The sequence below is a fragment of the Tauraco erythrolophus genome, chromosome 4 (genome assembly GCF_009769465.1).
Source record: "Tauraco erythrolophus isolate bTauEry1 chromosome 4, bTauEry1.pri, whole genome shotgun sequence".
Taxonomy (NCBI): domain Eukaryota; kingdom Metazoa; phylum Chordata; class Aves; order Musophagiformes; family Musophagidae; genus Tauraco; species Tauraco erythrolophus.
The window spans coordinates 55971207-55998200 of record NC_141468.1 but is presented as its reverse complement, the minus strand read 5'-3'; the positions used below and the strand labels follow the sequence as shown (position 1 = coordinate 55998200).

Below are 26994 nucleotides of genomic sequence, written 5' to 3'. Positions count from 1 at the left end.
TAGCAAATACTGAATGAATACAGGTTTGACCCATCTGGGTAAAATTTATGTGCCAAAATAGCTAATCATATAGATTTCATCTTACAAACAGGTAGGATGCATCTTTTAATTCCTCTGGATCAGAAGATAGTATAAACATGTGAAATTAATTATTTGAAGATTTAAAAATGCAGATAGCTAAAACCTCTGAGCAGAATAATGCATTTTTACTTATGAATATATTACTTGACACTAAGTCTCTTTAAATGAGACATCAGTTATACACTGCAATTTTAGGTTAAAAATGTTAATATTTTATACAGTCACAGCTGATTGTTTTACACAGTTATCAAACCTTTTTGACTGGACTATGGGCTAAAAAGGTCTCTTACGTACAATATTTTACTTTTGGCATCACAGGCCATTAAAAATACATCATAAAATTGAACTACATTTTGTGAGACATCTTCCTTTGTGATTTATCCCAAGTGTAAAATATGAAACCAATATTTCTCTAGTACAGATTTATGTCTTATTAATCGTTTTTTGAAGTAGAAAATACTTACATTTAATGAATTGTCTATTAAATATTCATGTTTGCTCTTAGAGGCTTATTGGAGAAACATTGCTTTGGCAAAAAAAAAGGCAATTTATTTTTTGTCCAACAGTTAATTTAACAAACTTAATAATCAATCAAACATACAAAGTGCAGGCAGGCATATTATAGCTTTTTGCATACAAATAACCTAGAGGAACTAAACAAGCTGCTTATCACAGCATCACAGAATAACAGAGGTTGGAAGGGATATCCAGAGGTCATCTAGTCCAATCCCTGCTCAAAGCAAGGACAACTAGAGTGGTTTGTGGGGTCTTGAATATCTATGTGGATGAAGACCTTACAATCTCTCCGGGCACCACAGCATCTCTGAACAGAAAAGCCACTACTGACCTCCCATGTGGACACAGAAGTCTTTGCAGCAGCCCAAGTTCTGAGCACTTGCCTATGCTGCAGCAAGATGAAGCTATTTGGTTGTTCAGCTCCCTCTTCAGCGTCTTATTTCTCAGCTCGTACAATCAAGGAAGACAAGAAATACTTATACGACTATCAGCCTAGACTGCAAAGTCTTTTCAGTGTCAACACTTTCCAGGATGCAGTGAACTGTCCTGTAGCTCTGTTACAGTCTGTATACCTCTATCTTAGACAGTGTAATGCAAAATTCTTTCTAAAGAGAGACGCCAGTGAACTCAACGAAACCATGGCTGAGGAAGAGCCTACTCCAAATGACACTATCAGGAGAGAGGCTTTAGTTCGGTCCACAAGGCACAATGAAGCCTTGAGTTCTTCAAGTCAGCTACACATCCACAAGGTGAGGAATTATAAGCAGAGATGTTAGCCCTAGCTGTAGACAGAGTAGCGGCATTAGTGCATGTGCATGATAGCACAGCTGATTAGGTTGGGTGCTATCCCATGCTGACATGACTATAATACCTGCAATTCCCAAGCTAATGCATTCAGCAACACCTGGGGACGGGGGATGTGTGTGGTGTGTGTGTCTCTGCACCATACCTGGTTGTGCAGGATACACATTTTGTTCTGCTCTGCAGGAAAAGGAAAGTCACAGAAGACCCCTCTGACAGCACCTTCTCAGACTTAATGTAGGTCCCCATTTTCCAGGAAAGGAAGGGTACCAGAGAAAAAACAAGACTCAGCCAAATGAATGTGAAAGATGCATGTGAAGAACACATAACTCTACCAGTTATAGTTCCCCATATACTCTTAGAGTCTGGGTGACTCAAATGCCTGTTTGCCTGGCTCTCATCTCAGTTTTCTGTGCTTTATTTTATTCCTAGGACTATCAGAACTGGAAAGAGTTTGAGGAGCTGTCTTCTGATAATTCATTTCACATTGTTCAACTCAGTGCTGCAAAACTCTTCTGTCTGGCTCATTTGTAGGCAGAGACATAAGTGAGCCATCTTCCCTTTTCTCTTCTCCATTATGCAAATAGTTATCATAGAATGGTTTGGGTTGGAAGGGACCTCAAAGATCATTCAGTTCCAACCTTAAATAAATAAACCTTAACCAATAAATTATATTCCTTTAATAAGATGGCCATAGTGAATTTCTGAGCAACTGCAATCCGTAGCCTTACTAAAGGTACTCAAGAGATCTGATGCATTTAAAGGATGTAAATAATAATTTTACAAGGGAAGTTGTATTGGAAATCTTCCAAGTTATATGACAGGGCAGCCATCTCTCCAGATACAACACCATTATTACATGAAAGAGAAGTGCTTTCCAAAGCAAAATATAATGGTGAGAACAGGATTGATTACTACTGTTCAGCCCACAATTCAGACTAATATAATTATGTACGTTTATCTTTTTACAAATCCCAAGCACACTCTTACTGTGTAAGACTTCCCACAAAAATTAAATATGCATAACAACAGGAGATAAAGGCAAATGCATCTTAATATGCTGGCTTCACGAAGTAACAGTTTCAGGTTGATTAAGAAAAGAAACGTTATGGTCTAGTGCAGAGAGGAAATTCCCGATAACTGATGGTTTACACAAATTTTCACCTGACTCTACTCAGCCAAGGTCAAAGTAGTTTGACTTATGTCTATAACTAGACCATCTGATGTTAAAAAAATATACACCAGAAACAAAAGACAAATAAAAGTTTCTTAAGTAAAGGTAGAGTAATCAGAAACTAACTGGAGATAAGATTCTTCTAAACTAAGAAAGAAGAATAGTGTATCCTTTGTGCACCTCTATATGAATCCTTTAATTTGCAGGATGTGCTTTAAATGAAACAGAGTCAACAAGGGCAAATTATGATTTTGCTTAGGACTATTCTAATTTGTTGTGATAAAGTGACATCCATATATGGCACAATGTACTGACAAGGCAGACACTTAAACATGAGCTCTACCATTGATTAATTATAGACATTCCCAGTGTGCCTACTGACATAAGGTGCTGGATGAAAACACCTCCTGTATGACACAGCACAGCAAAGCAGTACCAGATGGAGCTCAGTGTTTTAATGATTCAGACAAATACGACAGAGCACAAAGATGATTTGCTCTCCTAGCTCAGAGCTCTTCCATTAAGATGACATGGGAGGAGTTACAGAAAACAAGCAAACCTTTTTTTGCTTAAAGGCCAATATCACCATCAAATAAGGTAACGTTAGTTTTGATCTGATTGTGTATGTTGCAAAGTGATGGAACTAATCCTAAAATAGTTTCCTGTGTAATATTGAAAATTGAGATCCCTATGACACCGTGAAACTAAATGCTCAATTAACACATACACTGGTAAAGGATCCCCCTCTCCAAATTCACTTGCACCATGGAAACCAACAGCAATGAAGATCTTTGCTTAATAGACAGTATTATCTTTCCCTGGAGATGAAGAAATACTCATTCTTTTTAAGAAGTCCCCAGCTCGCAAAACGCAGATTTCTTTGGCTTACAAAAGTGCAAATGTCTTTGTTATCTATTGACAGAAATAACACTATATGTACATGTTTCTAGAATTATTATTTTATTGCCCACTTTCCATAGAGGGGCTGGGCCTTTAAGAGCTGCAGCAGAGAATTCACAGACCAAAGGTCTGAAGAAATCACCAAAGTGTTTTTTAGCTCTGCAGTACTATTCGGATACCTTTATTCAGTGTAAATCTTCGGAGTGGAATTGAAATTCTCACCTATTATACTTCTGGAACTAATAGAGTTGGTGTATTTACAGCAGACTGTTTCATTCTTTTATACAGGAAGTGTAAAAATGCAATGTGAAAAGAAAAGTAAGATAAAATCTCACTTCACTTAATAATGCCAGCTTTTCTATACACTTTGTAGATGCACTATTATAGATTTTTCTTTTATTGTGTAGATCTCCTGACAGGAATATTATAATTCCAACAGATGATTTCTGAAAAAAAAACAACAACCAACCAATATGGCTCATACATCAAGGGCTCTATAACTTACAAATCAACCATTTTGTTGAAAGGAATTTGCTTAAAACAAAAACAGTCTGGGCCTAATGAATATTGAAAATGATATTTTTAAAAAGAGGGGAAATTCCACTAGTGTTACATCACTAGATAATGGGAAAAAAATACCCAAACTGCAGAACCCTTTCTCAGCAAACCACAACTGAGGGAATTATATTTGTTCATACGCTGCAGTCTGTAGTTCCTGTCAAATATTTAAAATACAATGCCAAGCATGTCCAAGAAATGTAGTGCTGAAATACGTTTTGCACCATTCGATGCAACTTTATAGAGTCACTATAGTTACTTCTGCTGTACAAATACACATACATCCTCAGGCATAATCTCTTTCAAATATCAGGACAGGTGGTGAATCAATTAGGGAAGAAATAGTATTAAAATTGTATGGCACCTACCTATCTATGTTCTTGCTACTAGCTACCGAAAGCTGAGAAACTGAATCGTTACCATCACAGTAACACAACTGGTGAATTTCTTTCCTAAATGAAATTTCACTGCCCTACTGTCCACAATCATCACATTGCTCTTCAAAGAGGAAAGAGAAATTAAAAAATAACAGGTTTCTGCAGTGCAATATTTTAAAGCAGCTCCCTCTCCCTCTCTCTGTCTTACACACACACCCCCTGACAAGCTTCTCTTGCTGATACATTCGTTTCCTTCTCCAGAATCCCACCTGTCTTGCTTGTCTCCTCCACATCAGTCAATGTCACTTTTCTCTCATCAGGTTCCCTTCCACAACCACAGAAGGCAATAAGTCCTACCCATCACCCTCTGACTCTGTATGATGTACAGTGGAGGTATTTCCAATGTCAGACCTCTGTCAAGGACAACCTCTGGAGCACAATAAATTACAAATATTTGTTTGGTTTTTTTTTTTGAATTTCAATTTGAGGACATAAAAGGAAGTCATCTTAAGTTCTGAGCTGGAGGAATCTTGTATAAAATAAACATATATAAAATTTCACAAACGAAGGGAAGAAAAATGTGGGAGTTCTGGATTTGCACAGATGGTATTTAAGCACAAAATGGGAGCAAATTGAAAGTTTTGAAAACATTTTTGTTTCTGACAACATTTAAGCATAGATGCCATCTGCCCTTTAGGGAGATGAAAGGTTAACAGGAAACTATCAAAAATGCTGATAAAGAAAGAGGTCTGGATAACAACTGAGCAATCACCACCACTGTACATGGTTAGTTGAAAGTGCAGTGACAGCAAGAGAGATGAGAAAATAGAAAATCTAATGTTGGAAATGTCACCAAGTGCCTAAAGTGATGAATTTATCTCAGTATATGAAATTTTTTAATGTATAATGAAGAGCAAAGAAAAACGAGGGGAAAAAAATCATGCTCTGTGCTTAGGGAAATGGCTTCTCTTGTATGACACTCTAGGTCTGACACACTATTGTAGCACAGAAGGCAGAGATACTGAGGAGGTTGAAAGGTAGAAAATGCAGAAAAGCTGAACACACTGAACATCACTACAAGGATCAAGAAGGAAAGTTAGCAACAGAAGCCAGAGTAGGGCAAAGTGCATGAAGAGGAAAAAAAAATCAAATTAGGTGTCTATAGGGCTTAAATATCCCTGATCCTTTATTTTGTATTCAGCAGAGGGTAAAGTCCAGCCTGACTAAGAAATATATGGATCAATTAAAGAAAGAGCAGAGCAAGACAATAAGAATGATAAAGCATTTTGAGAAACTTAACCCAGAGGAAAAAATTGAAAGAGTCAGGGTGATTCAAAATATAGAAAAAATGTTAAGCAGATAACAAGTAACTTTTTAAAAATAAGTAACACAGTTGTGAATAGAAAGAGAATTAACTGTTCTCCATGTTACTTGTGCATCAGGCAAGAAATAACAGGATTAAATCATAGCAAAGAATATTTACTTCAAATACGTTAAAAAAAAAAACAAACATAGAATCATAGAACAGTTTGGGTTGGAAGGAATCATCTAGTTCCAAACCCCCCTGCCATGGGCAGCGACACCTTCCACTAGATCAGATTGCTGAAAGCCTCATCCAACCTGGCCTTGAACACTTCCAAGGATGGGGCATCCACAACTTCTCTGGGTACTCAGAATAATACTGAAACATTAGTCACCTAGTAAGGGAGATATCTAGTGTATAGGAAAAAATCGGATAAACAATTGGTGGGATGTAGTTGGTCTGTCCTTGGAGCTGTGGGAGAGACTCCAAGCCTCTTGAGACACTCACATTCCTCCAATCTCCTCTATTATGATTTGCAACAGAATCAAGCAGTTGTAAAACATTATAAAATCAATTAATTTGGCACAGCTCACCTTCACTCTGCCCTGGAAGATGTGATAATACAAGATCCAGGAAACACAGCACTTCATCTTGAGAGACAATACAATAGGAAAAATATGCATAGCATGAACCAAATACTAGAAAAAGAGAATGAGACAATTCAGAGAGGAAATAATGGTGTCACCTCCTTTTAAAAGCCACAGATCTGGAAGACTGGTCCTATGCTCAGCACAACTACACCTTGCATCTGGCTGCTACAAGAAGCCATGAAGCTCAACAGCGTTGTTAGGACTGAATTCATAATTAGAGATAACACTGGCAAGGAAAATTCAAAGAAACTTCCAAAGAGAGGTCAGAAAAATACAGAGCAGGGCTGGAGACTGATACATTATTAGTATATTTGGAATAAATCCCTGGCGTTCCTACCAAGGGACAGGATCCAGAAAAGAAACATGGAAATATTTGAAAGAAGATGGGGAGTACAACCTTGGTGAAAAGGCTGGGTTAAGAAGCAATCTCAAAATGCTCCACAGATCCAGTCAGTCCTGCTAGACTTGCAGCATGAGAAGGAAGACAGACAAGACTTCCTTAGTGCCCCCAGTGTGGCTGAGACTGCGGCTCAAGCAGGGAGAGCTTTAAGTGTTAAGTATAAGCTAAAAGTGTTGTGTGCTATATTTTCTTCTTTAGTTCTGCTACCTAAACTTTTGCTAAAATAAGACTTGTTTGCACATTAAACTTTTTTGGTATTTATATGAACCTCAGGTGAATCTGAAAAGACCAAGGCATAGCACCATCTCAAAGGCAACAGGCACAAGTAAAGTGGATCCACAGATCCCATCTAACACTGGCATGGGCTGACAGTGTCCAGTCTGGGATAAAAGGAGAAGCTTTATATCATGCTCCTAATGTGGATGTTACTGTAGTGATCTCTAGCAAGAAGGCAGCAATGAAGATGTGACTTCTGACTTTGGAAAAACTAAACCCATCGTCAACACCACCACCCCTTGTTTTGCTTTCATCATACTAAAATCAATAAAGAAATAAAGAGTTATTTGATAAAAATTAAAGATCAGTCAGGCAAAAAAGATATTTAAAGTGTAGGTTTCTCCAAATCTATCCAATTTCCTTCGGAGATAATTTTAGGATATTTTGAACAGTATTTGTATGTAGCACTTAGTGTGGAACACATTAATTTATTTAAAATTAATTTCTGAGATTTTCAGGTTCTATAGGTTTCAAGATCAATATTAAATGTTTAAGGGCGTTAGAAACATGTATTCCCTTTGCTAAAGACATACACTTAACTCAGAACAATTCAATTAACAAGAGACTAAGTACTCAAGAATAACAAAACGAAACAGATCAGTGCTTTTGGATATCGGTAACAGCTTGTTGACAGTGCTCCCGGGCTTTACGGATAGAATTAGGCAAAATGTTTGTAAAGTGTTTAGACAGGAGCATATGCACTTCTTAGAAAATATAAATTGTAGGTGTTCAAGAGAATCTGAAACATATTCATGTTCCCACTGCAAATTTTTAGTCATAATCTCTGCGTATGGGACAAGAAATATAAGTGCAAGTAATCCATTCACTTCCGCCTATCTCCTAATAAGATCTGAACCAAACTGTGTGCCTGGCACCATGTCTTAAGCTAATGATCTAGTTTTACTTTCCTGTAGTCACAGGAAGTAAAATGCCTGTGCAGCGAACCTGACTGCAAAGGCTGCTGTCAGCTCATTTCTGCATCAGGAACCTAGTAACTAGTTCAGGAAATGAGATTTTCTTTTATGTTACACAGTATCTGATTCAAGATATCCTTGATGTCTTACAGGTAGTCTATGAAAATAAATTAAGAATAGAACCATCAAATAAAAACTTTTGTTAGCTTGGCATAGTTAGTCCCATATGAACATTTCAGTGATCATCTGTGGTGCCATTTAAGAGAGAAATGCATTTTGTTTCAACATCAAACTGAATAAATTTTACGAAAATGAAATAAACTGAAGAATACTTCTAAAAAGGGGGTTGGACTAGATGACCTTTGAAGGTCCCTTCCAGCCCTAACGATTCTATGATTCTATGATTCTATGAAAAATTTGTAGGCAAACACATGAAAAATTTCAATTTTATTTAAGCTTAAATATTATCCACACAAAATAGCGTGTTTTGGTCTATTACTGGATTATATTATCAATTCTAAACGTTTTATCTTCTTTTTTTTTATTTCTGTTTTCTCTTTTGTAAAGCTAAGCCCTTCTTATCAACTAGCATGGCATTTTAACATCAGGCATTTAATTTGGAATCTGTCTAAATGAAATGCTTTCACATTTTCAAAATGTTTCCCTCTTTCCTCAGCTAAAACTGTTTGCTGAGTCTAATCTATATTAACAACTAATAATTCCTTGCTTTTCTCCTTCCCTGCCTTCTGTTAAATCATCCTCCATAAATACACAATATTTGTTTCCAGATGTTAAGGGCTTGCACTGTATTTCTAAAGAGATTTTACACTCCGATTTTTATAGAGGGAGTTATACAGTGAGAAGAGTTCTTTTCTCACTTGTCTGTGGTGATTTAAAGTGGATATGCCTCCACATCTTGACACTAGCTTCCTCTTAATGCTTTTTGACCATCATCTTTCTCCCGCTCTTTCCCAAAACTCCAATGTGCTCACCTCAGGCTAGATGGAAATGTCAATTTGCATTGCAAGCACTTATCAATTCACAGTCAAAACAGCAAAGAAAGAAGATGTCAAAGAACAGAAAATCTGCAGAAGCATTAATCTGTTCCATAGCTTGGAGGCTTTAGAATTAAACTTCACAATAGTCACACAATTCTGTTAGCTGTTTGCTTTACTCTTCACCAGTATTGGGGTTATCTTGGAATCCTCAGATCTACTCATATAAGTCCAAAGATATCACTTGGGCACAGGACAAACAAAAATGCTGATCTTTAGTAGTTTATAGGTATGGTGTGTGCCATACATCTGACTCAGTTTCACCTGCTGGACACTGACAGGCTGCTGTATTTGTATCATGGAGCTAAGCTCACTGATCCTGAGAAGCTGCCTGAAGTCTTACTCCCAAGAAACAGGCATCACAGGTATGATTCAGGGCAACTATGTTTAAATGTCTGCAATGGAAAAGAACAGGCACCTTCAGAGTACAATTCTTTTGTTCTGTTTTCCTCAGATTGAGATGAACTGCTGCTTGGAGTGTCTTGCTCCTCCCCAGCCAGATATCTACGTAGCAAACAGCTCCAGTCAGTAAGATGGTTCTTTTCCCTCTTGGGGCTCTGCAGTACAGCCACCTTGTTTTCCCTGGGCTATTGTTACCCTGCTCACCACCTACCCTAACTTCTGTGGTAGTGTAGACACATTACTTCCTGCAATTTCACCTTCACGGGTGGCTCTAGTTCACTGCTTAGCTGTCTGGGACACATCATAGTCACAGCAAGTGATTCAGAACATTTTACAAGGCCTTGGTTGCCATCCATTTCCCCCATCCCACCTTATTCATTCTCTTCACAGAGAATACATAGGGAAGTACAGACTTGCAAATAACAAAGCCTCCCACTAGTATCCTTTGGACTTTAAAAGGCTTCTTGATTTTGGTCAGTACTTTCTGTATTTTATTACTTAAATTCTTCTCTCCTGTGAATTTCTGAAGCTAATGATAAAATCCATAAATTTGAACAAGGCTGTTGACCATGGATGTTCTACATATCACAGCTTCTATCCACTCAACTGCAGTTTCAGGACATTTGTTTAATCCAATTCTGTCTCAGAAAGCCACAGTTTCCAATAGCAATAGCACTCACAGTGCAAACTCAAGGATTCTAGAGATGAAGAGCCAGGGTGTAGTCTCCACTGAACTACAAATACAGAAGAAAAAAGTCATGGCCATCCTGACCTAGCACTGGTGACAGTTCTGCTTCAGGAAGATGACCTTCAGATGTGCTTTCCCATAAGCACTCCTATGACAGTAGGAAGCCTGAGCTTCTCTAGATTCTGTAGAAAATGAGGTCACAGATCAGATTATTAATTTACAAGGCACAGAAAGGCACAGAAGTTTAGATATGGAAAGACAAGGTTCTGAGTGGAGAAGAGCATATAAAGAGCAGTGCAGGAGTTATTTGAATTACTGAAGGTTAGACTAACCCATATTAAAACTGAGTGTAATGTCTGCCTTTCATTTAAGATAAATGTAAAAAAGTAGTTGGGCTCCTTTATGGAATGGAAAGATGAAAAAAAAAAAGGCAGACAAAAAAATGAATAGGTGTATCCACCTGGAAAAAAGCACATGAAAGTCCTGAGCAACACAGTTGTGATCTCATAGCTAAACTTGTTTTCAGCAAGAGGTTGGACTACAGGCCTCCTGAGGTCTTTTCCAACCCAAATTATTCCATGATTGTATAAAAGGGCAGAGAAAGAGCCAGTCCTCTGGACTAGGCAAGAGTGCTTTCTTATTTGCTAACAAACTTAAGAAACAGTGATTTCACTAGCTACCTAGTCAATGTGCATGCACTGAAAGGAGAAAAATTCTAAAGGAATGGACCTGGTGAAGAAAACAATCCTAAGAGAAACCTTCATAGAGCGCACCTTTTGGCTTTGAGCCAGATAACAAGTGCTCAGCATTACAAGCAAATCAAGTATCTTCCATCTGATTCTTCTAGTCTATACAGAAACTTTATACATTCCTTTTTAACAAAATGGATTGCAACAAAGAAAAAACCAGCTTCCTTCTGCTTTTCACTCCTTAGTCATAATCATTTGGAAGTTCCTGAACTGGACCATGCTTGTTGTTATCTGGTAAAGGAGCTTTCAGACTTAATTTGTACACTCCAGAGGTGCTAAATCCTTTTCAGATCATTAAATTGAAGTCTATATCCAAAATTATCTTATATGCCTGAATTACCAAGAAGTCAGAAAAAGTGACACATGTAAACATGTCTGAGTAGCTTTCTCCTAAATGTGGATAACATCTGTATAGCTTCTATTTTAAAGAAATTAAAAATTACATTACAGAACTTTATTTTTATTGATGTTTGGCAATCGAGAATATCAGATTTGCACAACTAGTGGAATCATCATAATGTTGTAAGTGTCTCATTTAAATGGTCATTTTGAAGAGAATGACATCAGAGAAAAAGGAGAATGTTAAAAGTGGAGAAAAATATACTCATCGGAATTTAGCAACTACCAGTTAAGCAAACAAACTTACTGATACACTTCTTTCAAAAAACAATTTCTGCTTCTGAAACGTAAGCCAATTAAACTAAAAAAGTGAAAAGAATACACTAAAATTAGATGGATGAGTTGTGAGACACTTATAAACTAACCTGAAAGGGGAAGGTCAAAAAAACACATTGAAAATGAAGTATAGAGTTATGGTATTCAGATTTACATGTCTTTGTTCTTCTCTTAGCTATATTTTTACTGTGGAAGTTTTCTTCTTTATGAAAAGTTTTTAATTTCAAAAAGGTGTAAGAGATGGTTGTTAAAAAAAGTAAGCGTGAAGTTCTTACATTAGTGCTTGACAGTGGAGACTTCAGAAAGGGGAGTCAAGCTTATTTGTTAGAAATGGAAAGATTTATTTGAGTCTATTAACAGAAACAACAACAAGCTCTATCTAAGAAAAGTAGTTAAGTATTGTAGCATGAAGATTCTCTCCAAGAAAAAAGAAATGAGTCTTTACACTGCTTTGCCTACAAGGCACTTTTAGAAACTGTTTTAAAAGCTTTCAGATAAGAATACGAAAGATTTATGCACAGAACAGTTTCGTGAACTAGATAAAACTTTAAACAGGGGGACATATCTACTTGGCTGTCAGAGGTTTCAGTTGATACGGCTACCTCAGAAACATTTTTCCCTCAGGTCATGCTTTATTAAACTTCATTTACAACATCACTTCATTATCACTCTGAAGCAGCAAGAAACAAATACGTAAATATGCAGTGGATAATGCTGGATTTAATTTGGGCCCAGAGAGCCATAAACTGAAACACCTTTTTCAATAAAGTCTGAATACTGAGATAATTTGACTAGCTCTATTTTGTGAGGCTCTTACCACAATTAAAATACAGTTAATCCAAGGCACACAGTGCCAGTGCTCCACTCACTCCATGGCTGAATTAACCTGGTATAACAAAAAGCAACCAGCCAATGAGGGGCCCTCTTGTGCCAAAAGTTGGTGAGAAATGGAATTGTCCTCTCCAGATTCATGTTTCCCTCCTGGGACTACTTCCAGGGAGGACAGCTGCACACCACTTCATTCTTCAGGGAAAGACGTAAATATCACCTAAACCAAGAAAGTACTGTGCCCGTTTGAAATCATTACTGTTTGTTTAGAAGTGTAATGCTGTAAATACAATGTCCTCATTTCAAAACAAATTCAACACCAAAATCATCAACATGAAATGAGAATGTGAAATGTACTGCTGGCATTTCTATATACTCTGTCTTTCTGTTCCCTACAAATAGCTCCAGATTTCTGCTCATTAAGTCAGAACTATCAGGGACTGTTGCAGCAAACCAGTCACGTCACCTCTGGGCAATGAAAACTCTCACTGTGCATTAAGTGATTGTAGCCTTGTGTATTACGCTTGTTCCTGATGCCACTGGCAGGCAAACAACATCTCAAAAATAATTGCAGTTTAAGACCAATTATTGTAAAGGGAAAGGTGACTTCTGACATATTGGGGACGTATCATATGTAATCGTCACCGTTTTTTTTAACCTATTGCTCGTCTGTTTTTTTCCATGAGCCTGGTGTCCTTCAAAAGGTTTTTGACATTCTGATTTGTGAAGATTGATGATGGAAGACTCTGACAAAAAAATCCTACTCAGCATTCCTGAAGGAAAAGAAATATCTCAAGGGCCATTTTACCCTTTTTCAGTTATGTACATATTTTCTATATTACCTCCATACTCCATGAAAAAGATATACTTTTTCAAATGTAGGTCAATTTTTCAGCAACAGTTTCTTAGTCTACTAGCTTTACAAAGTCCTGTAAAAGGCTGGAATTTGTCAACTCAGAAACATATTCATTTCTGGGCTTCCTCAGACAATCATGAAGGTCACTTCTGAAAACTGCACACTGAAATTTGAGTTCAAACTCTATTCATCCAGACTTCCATGTTCCTCCTCAAATTTCTCTTCTAAATTACCACTATGCACTAAAGTGGACATAGTATCTGAAAGCTAAAACATTTTCCCTCAGAAGCCCAGGTAACTGGAAACTCCTCCACTGCTTAGTGATGACGCTTTTTGGTACAGAGCACCCTCTGGAAAAGGACATTGTTCTATTTGTACCTATACATTTTTCTGTAAAACACTACCAAAAAGAGACTCCACTTGCTATTTGCATTAGATAATGAACTAACAATAAATCTTTGGAAGACCAGTCTGTTTTTAACTTGTTCTGGCTGAATTTGGAGGAAATTAATGGTCCAATGTTTTAAATTAAATAGCTGGAAGCACTTTCACTTAAAATGCATGTGGTGGGCTTGCATTTTAGTGTGATTCTCTTTTTGCAGGCATAGTTTATGTCACTTTGATGTCCCCATCCGTGGTTTGTGCATGGAATCAGACACAGTGCTTAAACATTAAATAACAAACTGCACCTGCTAATAATGGGATATTTTGCTGTTTGTGAAACCACTGCTCCTGCAGGCTGCATAATTTGTACTGTAAGTTCATTAGCTGTAGATATTTGAATAATGGGATGAGAAAAGTGAGAGACTGAAACAACTTATTAGAGTGCATGAAAGCTACTGAATGCTTGATATTAGTTAAAGTAGTAGATTAACACTGAACTACATGCGATCTCTAAAGACCAAGAGGGCCCAGTTTTGTCCAAATGCCAGTTATTCAAACAGGGAAACGCATGCCACTGTTACTCACATCTTACTATTTACTTTACTTATTGCAGCTTTGGCACGAAAGTAAAGTTCTCTCCCTTATGCCAAGGGACTGGAACATCTACATAGTATTTTTCATTACCTTGAGATAGATACTGTCTATCCTTGTTTCTGCTGTGTGTATACATGCGTGCATATGCATATATGTGTCCAAGCACGTGTGAAGACTGGAGGTACTAACAGTAACTAGATCACTATTAAAAAAAGAAAAAAGAACAGGAAAGAATTTGATTTCATTTTGTCTTGAAAATGTCCTTGAATATGGTTTAAAATTAAATCAGCAAGGAAAGACAGGATGTGTAAATAGTAACAAATACAAAATGATGTAATTCAAAATGCATTAACGTGTAAAAGACAGACCCCTCAGCTAGCACAAACTGTCACTAAGCTGTTGACTTACATGATAAGGTGACAGCCAGCAATCTGCCCCACTGAAATTAAAGGAGTCACACATTATTACAGAACAGAAAAGGAAGATGTGAATTGTGTTGGAATTAAGAGCCTCATTAGGTCAGAAACTCCTAATTTTTCTAGGTGGAGAGCTATATAGTTCGTTCTAAAGGGAAAACTCTTACCCATAGGTGACATCCTCCATGTGGCCTGACCTACCACGCCTGCACAGTATGGATGATCATCACGTGCACAGTTGTGCTGGTGCTTCCTAGTGGGAGGGCATATACTGCACATATGTCACACAGTGCACACACTCAGACATCTTCCTCTCTGTAAAAAAAACCTCAGAGGACAGCAGATGTAATTTTGGCGGTGGAAGATCTCCCCAGTCACTCTTTTCTCTACTAGATAAAGGGTTTTGGTAAGTGCAGCATAAGCTCAATATGACAGGAAAAGAATATGAGTACCAAAGGAAAATAGCAGCCAGGAAAAGATTCCTCAGCTGTCCTACAGCCTGCTCCTGATAATCACAACAACTCTCCTGGCAAGCTGCAAATAGTTATTGAGCCTTAGGTTGAGCACTCTGTTATAAACTGTATGCCTGGTGGATGAAATTAACATCTATGGCAGCAATAAGTTACAAACAAGTTACTGTTCTTTCAGTAACTGAATAAACTGAAGTCATAACCAAAAAAGAAACTTAAAGTCACTCCAAAGGCATGGAGATTTTATTGTGCACTGTTTCTCACAGAATTGAATTACATAAGCTTAGTTTATAAAACACCTTTCCTCACTCAGATCTGCAAATGCCACTTGGGGTCTGGAAGTCAGCTTAATTCTTTTCTGCCCATGAATCACAATCAGCAATAACGTTTACGTAACAGGACTCTCATGAACAATCACAGCAATGACGCACAAACCAAAAAAAGCAGATCAGTCTCACGTAACTGTTTTGGCTCTGCAGTACTGACAACAACAACAACAAAAGTAGTAGATGTCATTTTTGCCAGAGAGAAAGACGATAATATTTGACTATGCTTAGAAGGAATAGCTGTTGATTGTAACATCTCTTTTTCACATCGCCACTTTCTGAGCACAACTATATTTAAATTTCAGTCTTTGAAGTTCTTAGTTTTTTCATACTCATTCTTTATTTCTAACTTTTACCTCACTTTGACATCGTCATAAGTCTATTTTGGTTTTACACTCAGGGATGAGCCAAGAGTCACAGAGATACTATATTGTGTGTTCTTTCTGTCATCTGTAATTTCTCCCAACATTCATCATTTTAAACCAGGCTCCAAGTCGCTGCTAAATATAAGTCTCTTACTGAATACATGTTTCTAGCCTCTAAAGTCCTGCCTCATTACTGCAAAGTTACAGCCACATTAAGAGAAACTGCTTCATAGAACTCCTGCTACCTTGCCATGAATCTATCTCCATCTGCTTGCAAACTTGCAAAGTCACAAAATAATAGTATCCTGAAATTGTATTGCATCAACTACTCAAAAAGACCTCAAAACATAATGTTCAGCCTCAAGCTAACATAACTTTCAGACTCAGATTACACCTTCTAGTAGATATTTGTTCTTACAACAAAAGTGAAGCTTATATTGTGTTTTTCTTCCCTGTCTTTTTGATTTTTCGCCAGAGAACATCTATTGTATATTTCTATTGCCTATCATATACACCAGCTGCGTATCAGCTGCCAGATGTTGCCTCAGAAATGTCAGCTGCTGCTTGAGGCAAGGAGTGAATGCAATTAGAGACGCCCTGGTGGCAGCTTGACACCTGTGGTGGCAATGTCTAAATTTTTAATCGAGTGTGTAACATAAAAAACACACAAATCGTATTGTTCCTGAAAACTGGACCAGCACACTACACTAACATCTTATTTCATCTGGGAGATGCAAAGATTAACGTGCAGGCAGAAGCCCAAATGGATGGACTGCTTTTTGTAAAATATCTGAAACTAGTTCCTGAAACGTATTCTGCATCCAGTAGCTGTGACTAGACCTGCTTTTTAAGGCAATAAGGAATGCTATTGCTCTAAAACAGGTCATTGCTTTTACACTGAAACATTAGTATACATAATATGCAAAAGATATAAAATACAGGACCTAAATACTACTTTCACTACTTATATGATTAGTTCCCCTTTACTACGTTTCTATCAATTTCTACTGGCATGTCAAATGCTTTTTCAAATAAGCTGTATCCAATCAAAAAGGTATGAAGAACATTTAGTAGTAGAACTACTCTGCATGAATTAGTTTAGTGCAGTCATGAGAAGAAAAAAAACCCAATAAATCATGCCGAGTTCAAACTAAATTTAGTCTATTCCAAGGGCTACATGACCAGATCCTACCCAACATCAGATTCATTCTGGAAACACTGTATTTACTTAAATCTAAGATGATCTTCTCTCTTAAAAATTACAGATCCAAGGGTGGTCTGTGTCTGTTCATCCAGCATAGATTTCTTTGAACTACCTTACCTCTATCCTGCATTTGCATTGCATTACAGTCCAGCTTAAATAGGTTGCAACTGAACACTTACATTAGCTGCTCCATGGTGGCTGCCTCTGTGCATGCTCGATCAGTGTAGTATAATTTAAAGAACCTTACTGAAAGAAATCTGCAATACTGCATCCACATACCAGTACAGTGTAGTCACTGTTTACAGCAATTTATTTCTACTGGTCATTTATGATAGGGATTAAAATATGTTGTTGAATCTGCAGGAATAATTTGGGATAAGGGAACTTGGCTGGATTTTGGCCAAGAGGCTGAATTTATAAGTCTTTATTCTTGTGAAAAATACTACAGGCAAATGTAATTCTGATTCTTCATTCTCTCTTGAACAGATAAGTTTTCCAGAAAAATACTGAGTTTTTACTGTCCCAGAGGGATGAACACTGTATTTGGAATCACAGACACTATTCGTATTTTCTCTTTACAGAAAAGTGATTGCAAGTTGGTTTTGTTTTTTGTTTTTTTTTTTTTTTTTTTCTGAGAGTCAATGGGCTGATGTTAGTATTAGGTTTATCTCTGGATAAATATGAAACATACCTTCAGAATGTGTACAGTAGTATCCTGTCTCCTGTTAACTATTTGCCAGTCAAGTCTGTAAGGCATGAGTCTTGTGTGATATTTACAGAAGGTCTACAAACTGGCAATGCTATTGGAACCTCATCTCTAAGAACTTACTCCTTTTGGAGAATGCCCTCTTCACTTTAAACAATATATAAGTATGTTTCAAAGAGTATTAAAAAATGAAAACAGCAGTGTCATCAAGAATCCCAGAGCTAGGCTATCAGTTATTTTTCTCGCTTATGAGACACTGAAAAAAAGGATAAATCAATATAGGAAATTTTATTTCTGGCTGAAAATAAAACACAGTCTATTTTCCTGGAGTGACCTATATTTTCAATTAACTTACCTAGAGCTTCTGTGCATATGATCGCATGTGTTGGATGTGATCCATGTTGGACTGGCAGAACATAGTCATCCTATCCAGACCCAATATACATTGAAAAGCAGGGATAAGGGTCAGCAAACTATTTATGCTATTACACTCAATTAACATTCACTCGTAGAGCTCTGTTTTCCACACTTTCACTAATTCAGCGATTTATTCCTTGGTCTGGGATCCCCTCATTGTTTACTAGTGCATACACAAGCACTAAATCCGGCAGAACTTCCATGGGAGAGTGAGGTGGTATAGCTGAAGAATGAGAGTGTGAATTTGTTGGGGGATATATGCAAAATGTTATCACCTTTTTCTAGAGTCAGAAACACATACCTTTTCAGACTTTTCTCAGCTACATGATCTTGACATTGTGCCTGAAGTTATCTCAGCATTTATGAAATCACTTCAGATTCACTTTCTCATTTCATGCTGTTAAGCGAACACTTCACTCCCTGCATCCACCATTTCCTGGGTATTTTGCTGTGCTACACTTGTCAACGAGCCACTGCAGCACATTTTTCTCTCTCTGCAGTGCTAGTGAGGAATACGGTTTTGAAACTGCAGTGTGAACAGCTCAGTAAGTTTTCCTCTCCGCCACTGATTACACATTAAAAAGTCAGGACTAACACAATTGAATGTCAATATACAAACAGCCAGTAGTCAAAGGAGAATTAACCAACAACCACACAAAATCCATAGAAGGCAAAAGCTTTCTTTCAGTCCAGTGGCTACAGCCTGTTGCCTCTGTATAATTTCTGTGGCCAAAGCCACAGAAAATTCTCTCATTTTATCCAGGAGCAAAATTTTCCCAGTGGAAGCAATGTATTATGTATGAACAATTAGAAAACAGACCAGCTGTTAAAATCTTCCAGAACTGAAACTCAGAATGGTGCATGGTCTCACCAAAAGGCGAAGTAAAAATAATGAGAAATAATCTAGGCATTTACCAACCACATCGCTTAGTTTAAACCTAAGTGTTATGCAGCATGGTTGTTACTCTGCGGAGAGGGAGCGTACCAAGAATGTACTTATTTCCTTCAGGATTATAATTCAATTTGGAAACTAACGTGATCATAAAATATACATGCTAGGGTTTAATTTTAGGTCAGAGTCATATGTTAAAGAAGATTTCTACCCTAGATTTTAAAAACATTAGCCTGAGTCATGTAACTCAACCTCATTGTGATCATTCTGAGTTTAAAAAATGTAAAATTACTGATGCTGGCAAGAAGTCACACCAAGGCCAAATGAGATTAATAAGAAATAAAGCTGCATGTCAGTAGCATAATAGAAACTGAAATGAATAATCAAATGGGCAGAACATTCATGCAGCCTAGGCAGCAAAGTCCAAGTAAATGGGCTTGAAAGCCACAAGAAAACTCTTTAGTAAGCACTCAGATCATTAATTCGAAAAAGTTTTCTGTGAAGAACATTGTAATAAGTTTCATAATACTTAAAATATAAAGTGATTTCATAGCTTTCACTGCTGACCTTAGCACAGTAATAAATCTGCAAAAATCATGAAATAGGAAAAGATTGGTTCAAAACCATTGGGCAGATGTATCACTACGGAAGATTCATTCCAGGTTCATTTTCCACACTGCCCAAACTTCAGAGACTTTTTCAGCATCTTTCCTGGTGGAAGCAGGGCAGAACTCCGGGATGTGAAGCTGAACAGCTGGAGCAACACTCTCATGTTCTTGGATGTTGGGTTAAAACTCCTACAGACAGCGGTATGTTTACAGGAAGCATGTAATGAACAATGGCTGCCATTGAAAACATTTATCAACTACTGCAGCACTAAAGATGCTAACTTCCAGGTTATTCGCAGGAATAGCTTATAGTAACTGGTTGATGTAACCAGTGATATGCTCCTATAAACTTATATTCACCAGCAACCATGTTCATTCAAAAACAATTAAAGAAAGGAACCATTTTCGCTATTCTGAAGAGAAACAGTGTGCCTTTCAAGTACACAGGCAGAACAGCTACACATGTACCAGGAATTCTGTGAAAGAAAGGGAGATAAGGTACAGCACCTACATAATTGATCAAAGCCTGTAACCTGAAAACTCCTCTACTGTTTCCATCAGTGGCAGCATGACAATGCATATTAGCAGGAGTGTGAGTCAATCAAGCACATCTAAAGCTAAATATTTAGCAGTATCTATTTTGCACGGAAGTGAGACTTAAGCCCTGTTTAAGTACAACTAATGAAAATTTAAGAAAGAACATAGCCTAGGCAAAAGAGAGATGGTCTCTTTAAGCCTTGCTCTTGCTACCTATTACATCAATACATTTTTAGACGCTTTACTTTCATTTTTTCACTCTTGTCCAGAAATGATTTGCTGTTTTAGGAAATTGTGTTGGAAATAACATTGATATCAATGATTCATGTGTAGTGTCCAATGCTTTCAATGTTTAGGATTAAGACAGAAGGAGAGACTTTAGGCTGTTTTCAAACTACCAAAATACTGCTCAAGTAGCTGTGCCTAAGCTGACAGGAGAAGGCAGGCAGGGGTCTAATTAGGCCTCTGGAAAGAGTATCAAGAGCCTCAGCAAAGAGTGGAGCAGGTAGCTGAAAGGAAATTTATGTGCAGAAATGTGGCTTGCACTCAGTATAATTCAGGACATCCAAACCCAGCACAGTGCATGAAATTTTGTGGCCTACTTGTGCATAAGGTTGAAAGAGATGACTGTAATGTCCTGTTTTGGCCTTCAATCCATGTGTCTGATTTTCCTTTAGGCTATGCTTTCCCACTGCTCTGGCAATAAATAACCTATATTTAGGCATGATTAAAAGCATTTTCCCACTGCTATAACAGAGTAAAAGGGTTTTAGAGTAAAGAAAACTCACAGCTTCAGATGCTATGCAGCTTTAAATGCTGGAAGTTTTTTTCAGGAAAGCTCTCTTACCTCTTTTTCCATTTGAAGACCTTCTGCTCTGATATTTCTCTCAAATATTTCCCTCTTTTCTGTCTGTGTATTAGATTTTCTGTATACCAGGATGTAGTCAATCCGACATTTCCCATCTCTAAAATATAGCCCATTGGCTTTATTCTTATCAGGTACTTCCTGTAAAGAGAAAAGTCAAACATTTCAGCAATGTTAATTTGCCTTGGTAATTGCTATATTGCTCCTTGCATCAGCAGTTTTAAGTAATACTCAACAGGAAAGATAAGGAATCAGAACAAGCTGTTCAAGTTATTAGGTTCTTTACATACAGTGCCTCTGAGGTCATCTGAAAGTAGTACAGACTTCCCCATTTCAAAACCAGGAGGTAGTCTTAGGCAGATGTTTGGTCATATAGGCATGGGATAGGAGAGACTAGAGATCACAAGCCAACCTTCCTCCCCTTACACCCTCCTGAAAACTAGGAACAACTTCTTACACATAAAATAAAGCAGAGAATAGTGTTACTGAAGTGTAAATTTAAAATTAAGAACTTAGTATGATAGAACATCTTTGTACATGTGAGAAGAATAAAAAAGGGCATGAACAAAATGTGGTGAGAAACACTAAGACCTGGCACAGAGATTCTCATTGCTTTGCGAAGACTATAGTAAGTCCTGTACCTACCTCATCATACCTTATCAGACTAACTACAAAGTATTCTTGGCTTAAGGAACAGCTGAGGAAGCCCACTGGATTTATGTGAAAATAATTCCTGGTCTTTGGACTAAGCAGTATATAAACACAATAAATACTGTTTCTTGGCTATTTTCTGCAAAGAACCTGCCTGTTCAAATGTTTGTTCTGACAGAAAGAAACAACTTGATTTCACTGTTAATAAGAGGTCAAGCAGGTCCCTCTCCTGAGATCTAAAAGACCAAAATAATGGTCTTTTTTCAGAAATTCATGAGATGAAGCTCTCTACAGATCCTCCTCACAATTTAGCACTACTTCCACATAATACAAGTCCCGTCCAGGGGTTAAGCTTTCACTTTAAAACAAGTTGAAACTGTGTGGCAGTTTGCGGGCTGGAGTGTTTCCTACAAGAAATGTACTCTTGTGAATGATATATGGGAATAAACAGCACTCCCTCAGGACAGTATAATGAGCAGGAGCCTTCAGAGACCTCAAGATCAGTCCAGCTCCAAGGTTAGGCTAACTCCTCTGTTTTTCGAGAATTTTCTCAACCATTTCTGCCAGAAATAGCAAAAAGTAACAGGACAAATGATTCTTACAGAAAAAAAAATATTCCCATTCAAAGAACTTAGTGTAAGCTTTCTTCCTGATTCTAAACAGGAATCTAAATGTAAAAACCAAAGAAAGCATCCCAAATGTCCCATCCCTTTGGCACATCCAGTTTACTGAAGGCAGAAAGGGGAATTCTGTTATTACAGTGCCTGACTCCTGACACAGCTTAATGCAGACTTGATATAGTGCAACAGTTCTTTGAGCTGAAAAAGAAGGCAAGAAAAAAGATTTAAGCCCTAAGGAAATAACAGTAACAAACCATTTGTATCTATACTGCATATCATGCTGACAAAAGATATTATCAGGATATCAGAAGTATTTTTCACACAGCATTAAATATGAAAACAGCTCAGGAAACACAGTTTATTTTTTTTCCATAAAATATCTATGTTGAGAAGACGTAAAAAAACCCAAAAGGGTGTTTAAGGTTATTTAAAGGAACGGTGCAGTAGGAGATTTAGAGACAGTGGGTCAGCTCGGTGGTCCTGCCCTGACTTCTAAAAGTGCTGCTGAACCATCCTTTCTGTTCTGTAGGTCTCAGAGTCACTCTGTGTCTTGGTTACCGAGTAAAGTGGTGTAATAGGAAAGGATCTGTAGAGCAAAACAGTCTGTGATGAGGACCTGCTGTACACGCTATGTAGGCTTGAGGGCTTACTTTGAGCCCACTCTAGTCTAGGTCCAGGATACTCACTGGAGTACGTCACAATTTATTTGCAACCAGAAGGAATCCAGGATTGAAATCCAGCACTGCTCTGGAATGCAAACAAAGCATGGGTACAGGCAATTGAGAGATTCAATTCAAATGCATACTCCTTATCTGAACTAAGATGTTAGCACAGACCCATCTAGAGCGTACCACAAGGAACGTGTCTTTCTCTGCATGCAGTAGTGACTGCACTGGAAAAACAGATTTGCCCTTTATGCTTCCTATGTTTCATCTTTCTCTGAGGAAAATTGGTTTGCCCTACACTGACTCATCAGTGCATGTAGAACCTGACTTTTAAGAGTGTCTCTGAGATTTAGCTGAGTTATTTGACTTGTAGGACTTCTTCCCCTATAAATCTGACTTCCTGAGACAACTACTTTCTCTTGGATTCATGAAATGCTCCCAGCTACAGTATTGTCATTTTTTATTCAGAAAGACAGCTTTACTCTTATCTGTATCTGGAGGTCCGTTTCATTTTAAGAACATAGTATTCTTCACTCTGAGGGTGGTGAGGCACTGGCACAGGTTGCCCAGAGAAATTGTGGACACCCCATCCCTGGAAGTGTTCAAGGTCAGGCTGGACGAGGCTTGGAGCAACCTGATCTAATGGAAGGTGTCCCTGCCTATGACAGGGAAGTTAGAACTCAATGATCTTTACGGTCCCTTCCAACCCAAAGTATTCTATGATTCTATGTCAAATCCAGACTGATAAACCCTACCAGACTGATACGGCCTCTGAGAAAGAACCTTTTCTGTTGCCCTCTGTTATAGCCTCAGATTTATAGACTGAGCCTGGACTTACAAGAACTCTGAAGATCTAATATGATATGAAGACAGTCAGGCTGGACCAGCGGTGTCAGGAAATAGCAGCTGCAGGGCTTTTATGTTTTCCACAGTATTGCAGGCTTGCAATATTCTAGACAAAGACTTTTCTCCTACCTTGATCTTCGCTGACCCTTCTCGAGACATTGCATCTCCTTTCCCTGTGTTATGACTTCAGAAATGAGTTTACCTAAACTGATTTGAAAAAAATACCTAGAATCAGATCTGACTGTAGTTTTTGGTGGGAAAGTGGTCTAGTAAAGTACATCAAACCTCTAGTCCTTCATCTGAAAAAGGATGCCAGAAGACAGTGGGAAAACAGGGGAGACTTTGATCTAGCAATAAGTTTAGTGTTTCTGGCTATCTTTGCAGCTTTATTTGTAATATGCATATCTAAAGTTGCATAACCAGGAATCCTTTTTCCAAGGAATGCACTAGTTTTCATATTCTCAGACTCACCATTAGGAGCCATCAACATTCGTAGACATATGACTCATACACACATACATGCTAAGAGAGCTTCAGACTAAAGGGTTTACCCCAAATGTTTCATGATCCAGAATCAGAGGATTTGTAACCCTAACAGCAATAGAGACTTTAAATGGAACATTTCTACAAAAGTGCAGATGGGGAAATCAAGGACATTTGAAACTTCACCTGTAGGTCTTTAAAAAAATATATCAGATGGGATTCCAATGTTCACTAATTTAATGACAGATTAGATTTTTTCTTGATTCCTAGTTATTTTGGTACCTGGTTATTATCAGTATGGATGCTCAATGAAGATAGGAGCTTTGAATTCTAAAGAGATCATCTTTTCCTGTTGTTTGTGGCTACTTGAAATTAGAGTCTCCTGCATGCAACCTCATAGCTGGTGGAGGGGGTTAATACCTGCACCACTAACAGTGATAACTTATGAATTTATGCAGAACAAGAGGAAGTCAGAACCAAACAGTGTTTAAGGCACAGTTCTAATCAAAGAAATATTATATTTTCCCTGTATTCTCTCTTAATATCCTTTTGCCCATTTAGATTATAATTTTGTGGAAGCTGAAACTTTATTTTTCCATTTATCTTCACTGGTTGGTATATTCTTCTTGACACCATAATATATTTAATTACATGGAGCTTTTCTAATAATGAAATTATTTAGGCTGCAAAATCAAGTGTCAAAAGTTAGGATGTAACAGATTTGAAGTTTTTTCTGAAAGCTTAGAGAATCTCTTTCCATATCCATCCTGATCAATGAAGCACAACGGAGTTTGGTGGAAAAAAATTATGTAGCTTGTATTCTGGTAAATACACACAAGAAAACTGAGCTGAAATTGCACAAGCTACCATAAGTGTCATAAAGAACCATAGAATGATAAGGGTTGGAAGGGATCTCAAAGATCATCTAGTTCCAACCCCCCTGCCATGGGCAGGGAAACCCTCCACTACACCAGGTTGCCCAAAGCCTCATCCAGCCTGGCCTTGAACACCTCCAGGGATGGGGCATCTACAACTTCTCTGGGCAACCTGTTCCAGTGCCTCACCATCCTCTGAGTGAAAAATTTCTTCCTTATATCTAATCTAAATCTGCCCTGTTTCAGTTTAAAGCCATTACCCCTTGTCCTATCACTACACCCCCTTGGAAAAAGTCCCTCTCCAGCTTTCCTGTAGGCCTCATTTAATTACTGGAAGGCTGCAATAAGATCACCCCAGAGCCTTCTCTTCTCCAGGCTGAACAGCCCCAATTCCCTCAGCCTGTCTTCATAGCAGAGGTGCTCCAGCCCTCAGATCATCTTTGTGGCCCTCCTCTGGACCCGCTCCAGCAGCTCCATGTCCTTCTTGTGTTGGGGACTCCAGAGCTAGAACATCAGAACTCTTATTTTGCAACATGAATATGTTTTTTTCTGCCATAATCTCCAGTGTAAGTTCCAATTTGTAAAAGAGATTGCTAAAACAAGCTCTATTCTGTGCAATATTAATAATACCGCCTCCAAAAGACAGTTTGATGCTTAAAGTGAAGACTGTAGGAGTGACTCTTATAATTTTAATTTCAAACAAAACTACCTACATTAGCTGGAAAGTCAAGAATGGGACATGCAAGCTCAAATTTTGTCCCAGCTCCATCATTCTCCCTTGTTTGGATAAAGAAGACTAATTTATTGATTCATAGAAAGAAACACGGAATGGATGCATACCTAGAGTACAGCTCCTAAACCATTTCTTCTTTAATTTTTTATCTTCTTTCTGCTGCCTCTCTAGTTCTCAGAAAATGAAACTTCAGTGGACATAATACAATATTTTAGTGATAATATGTCCCAGGATTTAAAATGTAAGGTATATACCTAATTGTTATATTGGCATATGTAAAAAGTATTTTGATCAACGCACACAAAGGGAAATGTGATTTTTAATCTGCTCAGACTGTAGCTGTTTTTGAATGCAACATAAAGAAAAAAACATCTTTAGTCAAAGGACAAGCTGAATCCCAATCTAGCTCTGCATCTGTTAAGGAACTGTTGATAAAGCTCCATCCATGAAGTCTTCATTGGATCCTCTGGTCAAGCATGAACCACAGTTGAAGCAAACAATATTTCAACTTGTCAGCTTCACAAAAGTGATAAGAAGACTTTGCTATGTACTAGCAAATTTTTTTGATTGTAAATTCATTTTGATGAATTCAGACAGAAACCATTTAAAATTATTTGACTGCAATGTTAGCTTTAAAACTAAACCAAATGAACATCAATACATTCAGAGACTTTCACTGGGCCTAGATCCCCCATCCTGACGGCATTAAGCGGGATCAGCAGGCTCTCTTAGCTGCTGAACTAAACTGAAAGACTGAAAGGAAGCTTGAAGCTTCAGAGTTCACCCGAACACTGTATAGTTGAGCTCCCATATTTATCCAAACAAACCACACAACATCTAAATAGTGCATCCTGAAACTAAGCAGGGGCCAAATACCTTGAAATTTTTTTTGTAGGCTACAGCATCCCTCAGCTCTCATTAAGACTTTCAATTTTCTGGTTTGTTTGGGTTTCTTTTTTTCCCTCTTATACATATGCATGACCTACATTGCTATTTTCCTCAATTATAGCTATGCAAAAGAAAAGATAATCTGTTCAAGTAGGAAAATATTCCTCAGACATTTTCCATTTCCCTTTAAAAAACAACAAAGAATACATCAACAGGAAAAAAAATGTTTTGTCGTTAACAGCAGCA

At 37.7% G+C, this 26994-nt stretch overlaps 1 protein-coding gene across 2 annotated transcripts in view; it reads right to left on the bottom strand.

The window, feature by feature from the left end:
• The window catches only part of ANO4 (anoctamin 4), a 230554-nt gene that overhangs the window by 80403 nt on the left and 123157 nt on the right, over window positions 1-26994 (bottom strand). For both annotated transcript variants that reach the window (XM_086610056.1, XM_086610057.1), the window contains one exon: window positions 20970-21128. In XM_086610056.1, the coding sequence (XP_086466182.1) occupies window positions 20970-21128 (159 nt within the window). The remainder of the gene's footprint in view (window positions 1-20969; window positions 21129-26994) is intronic.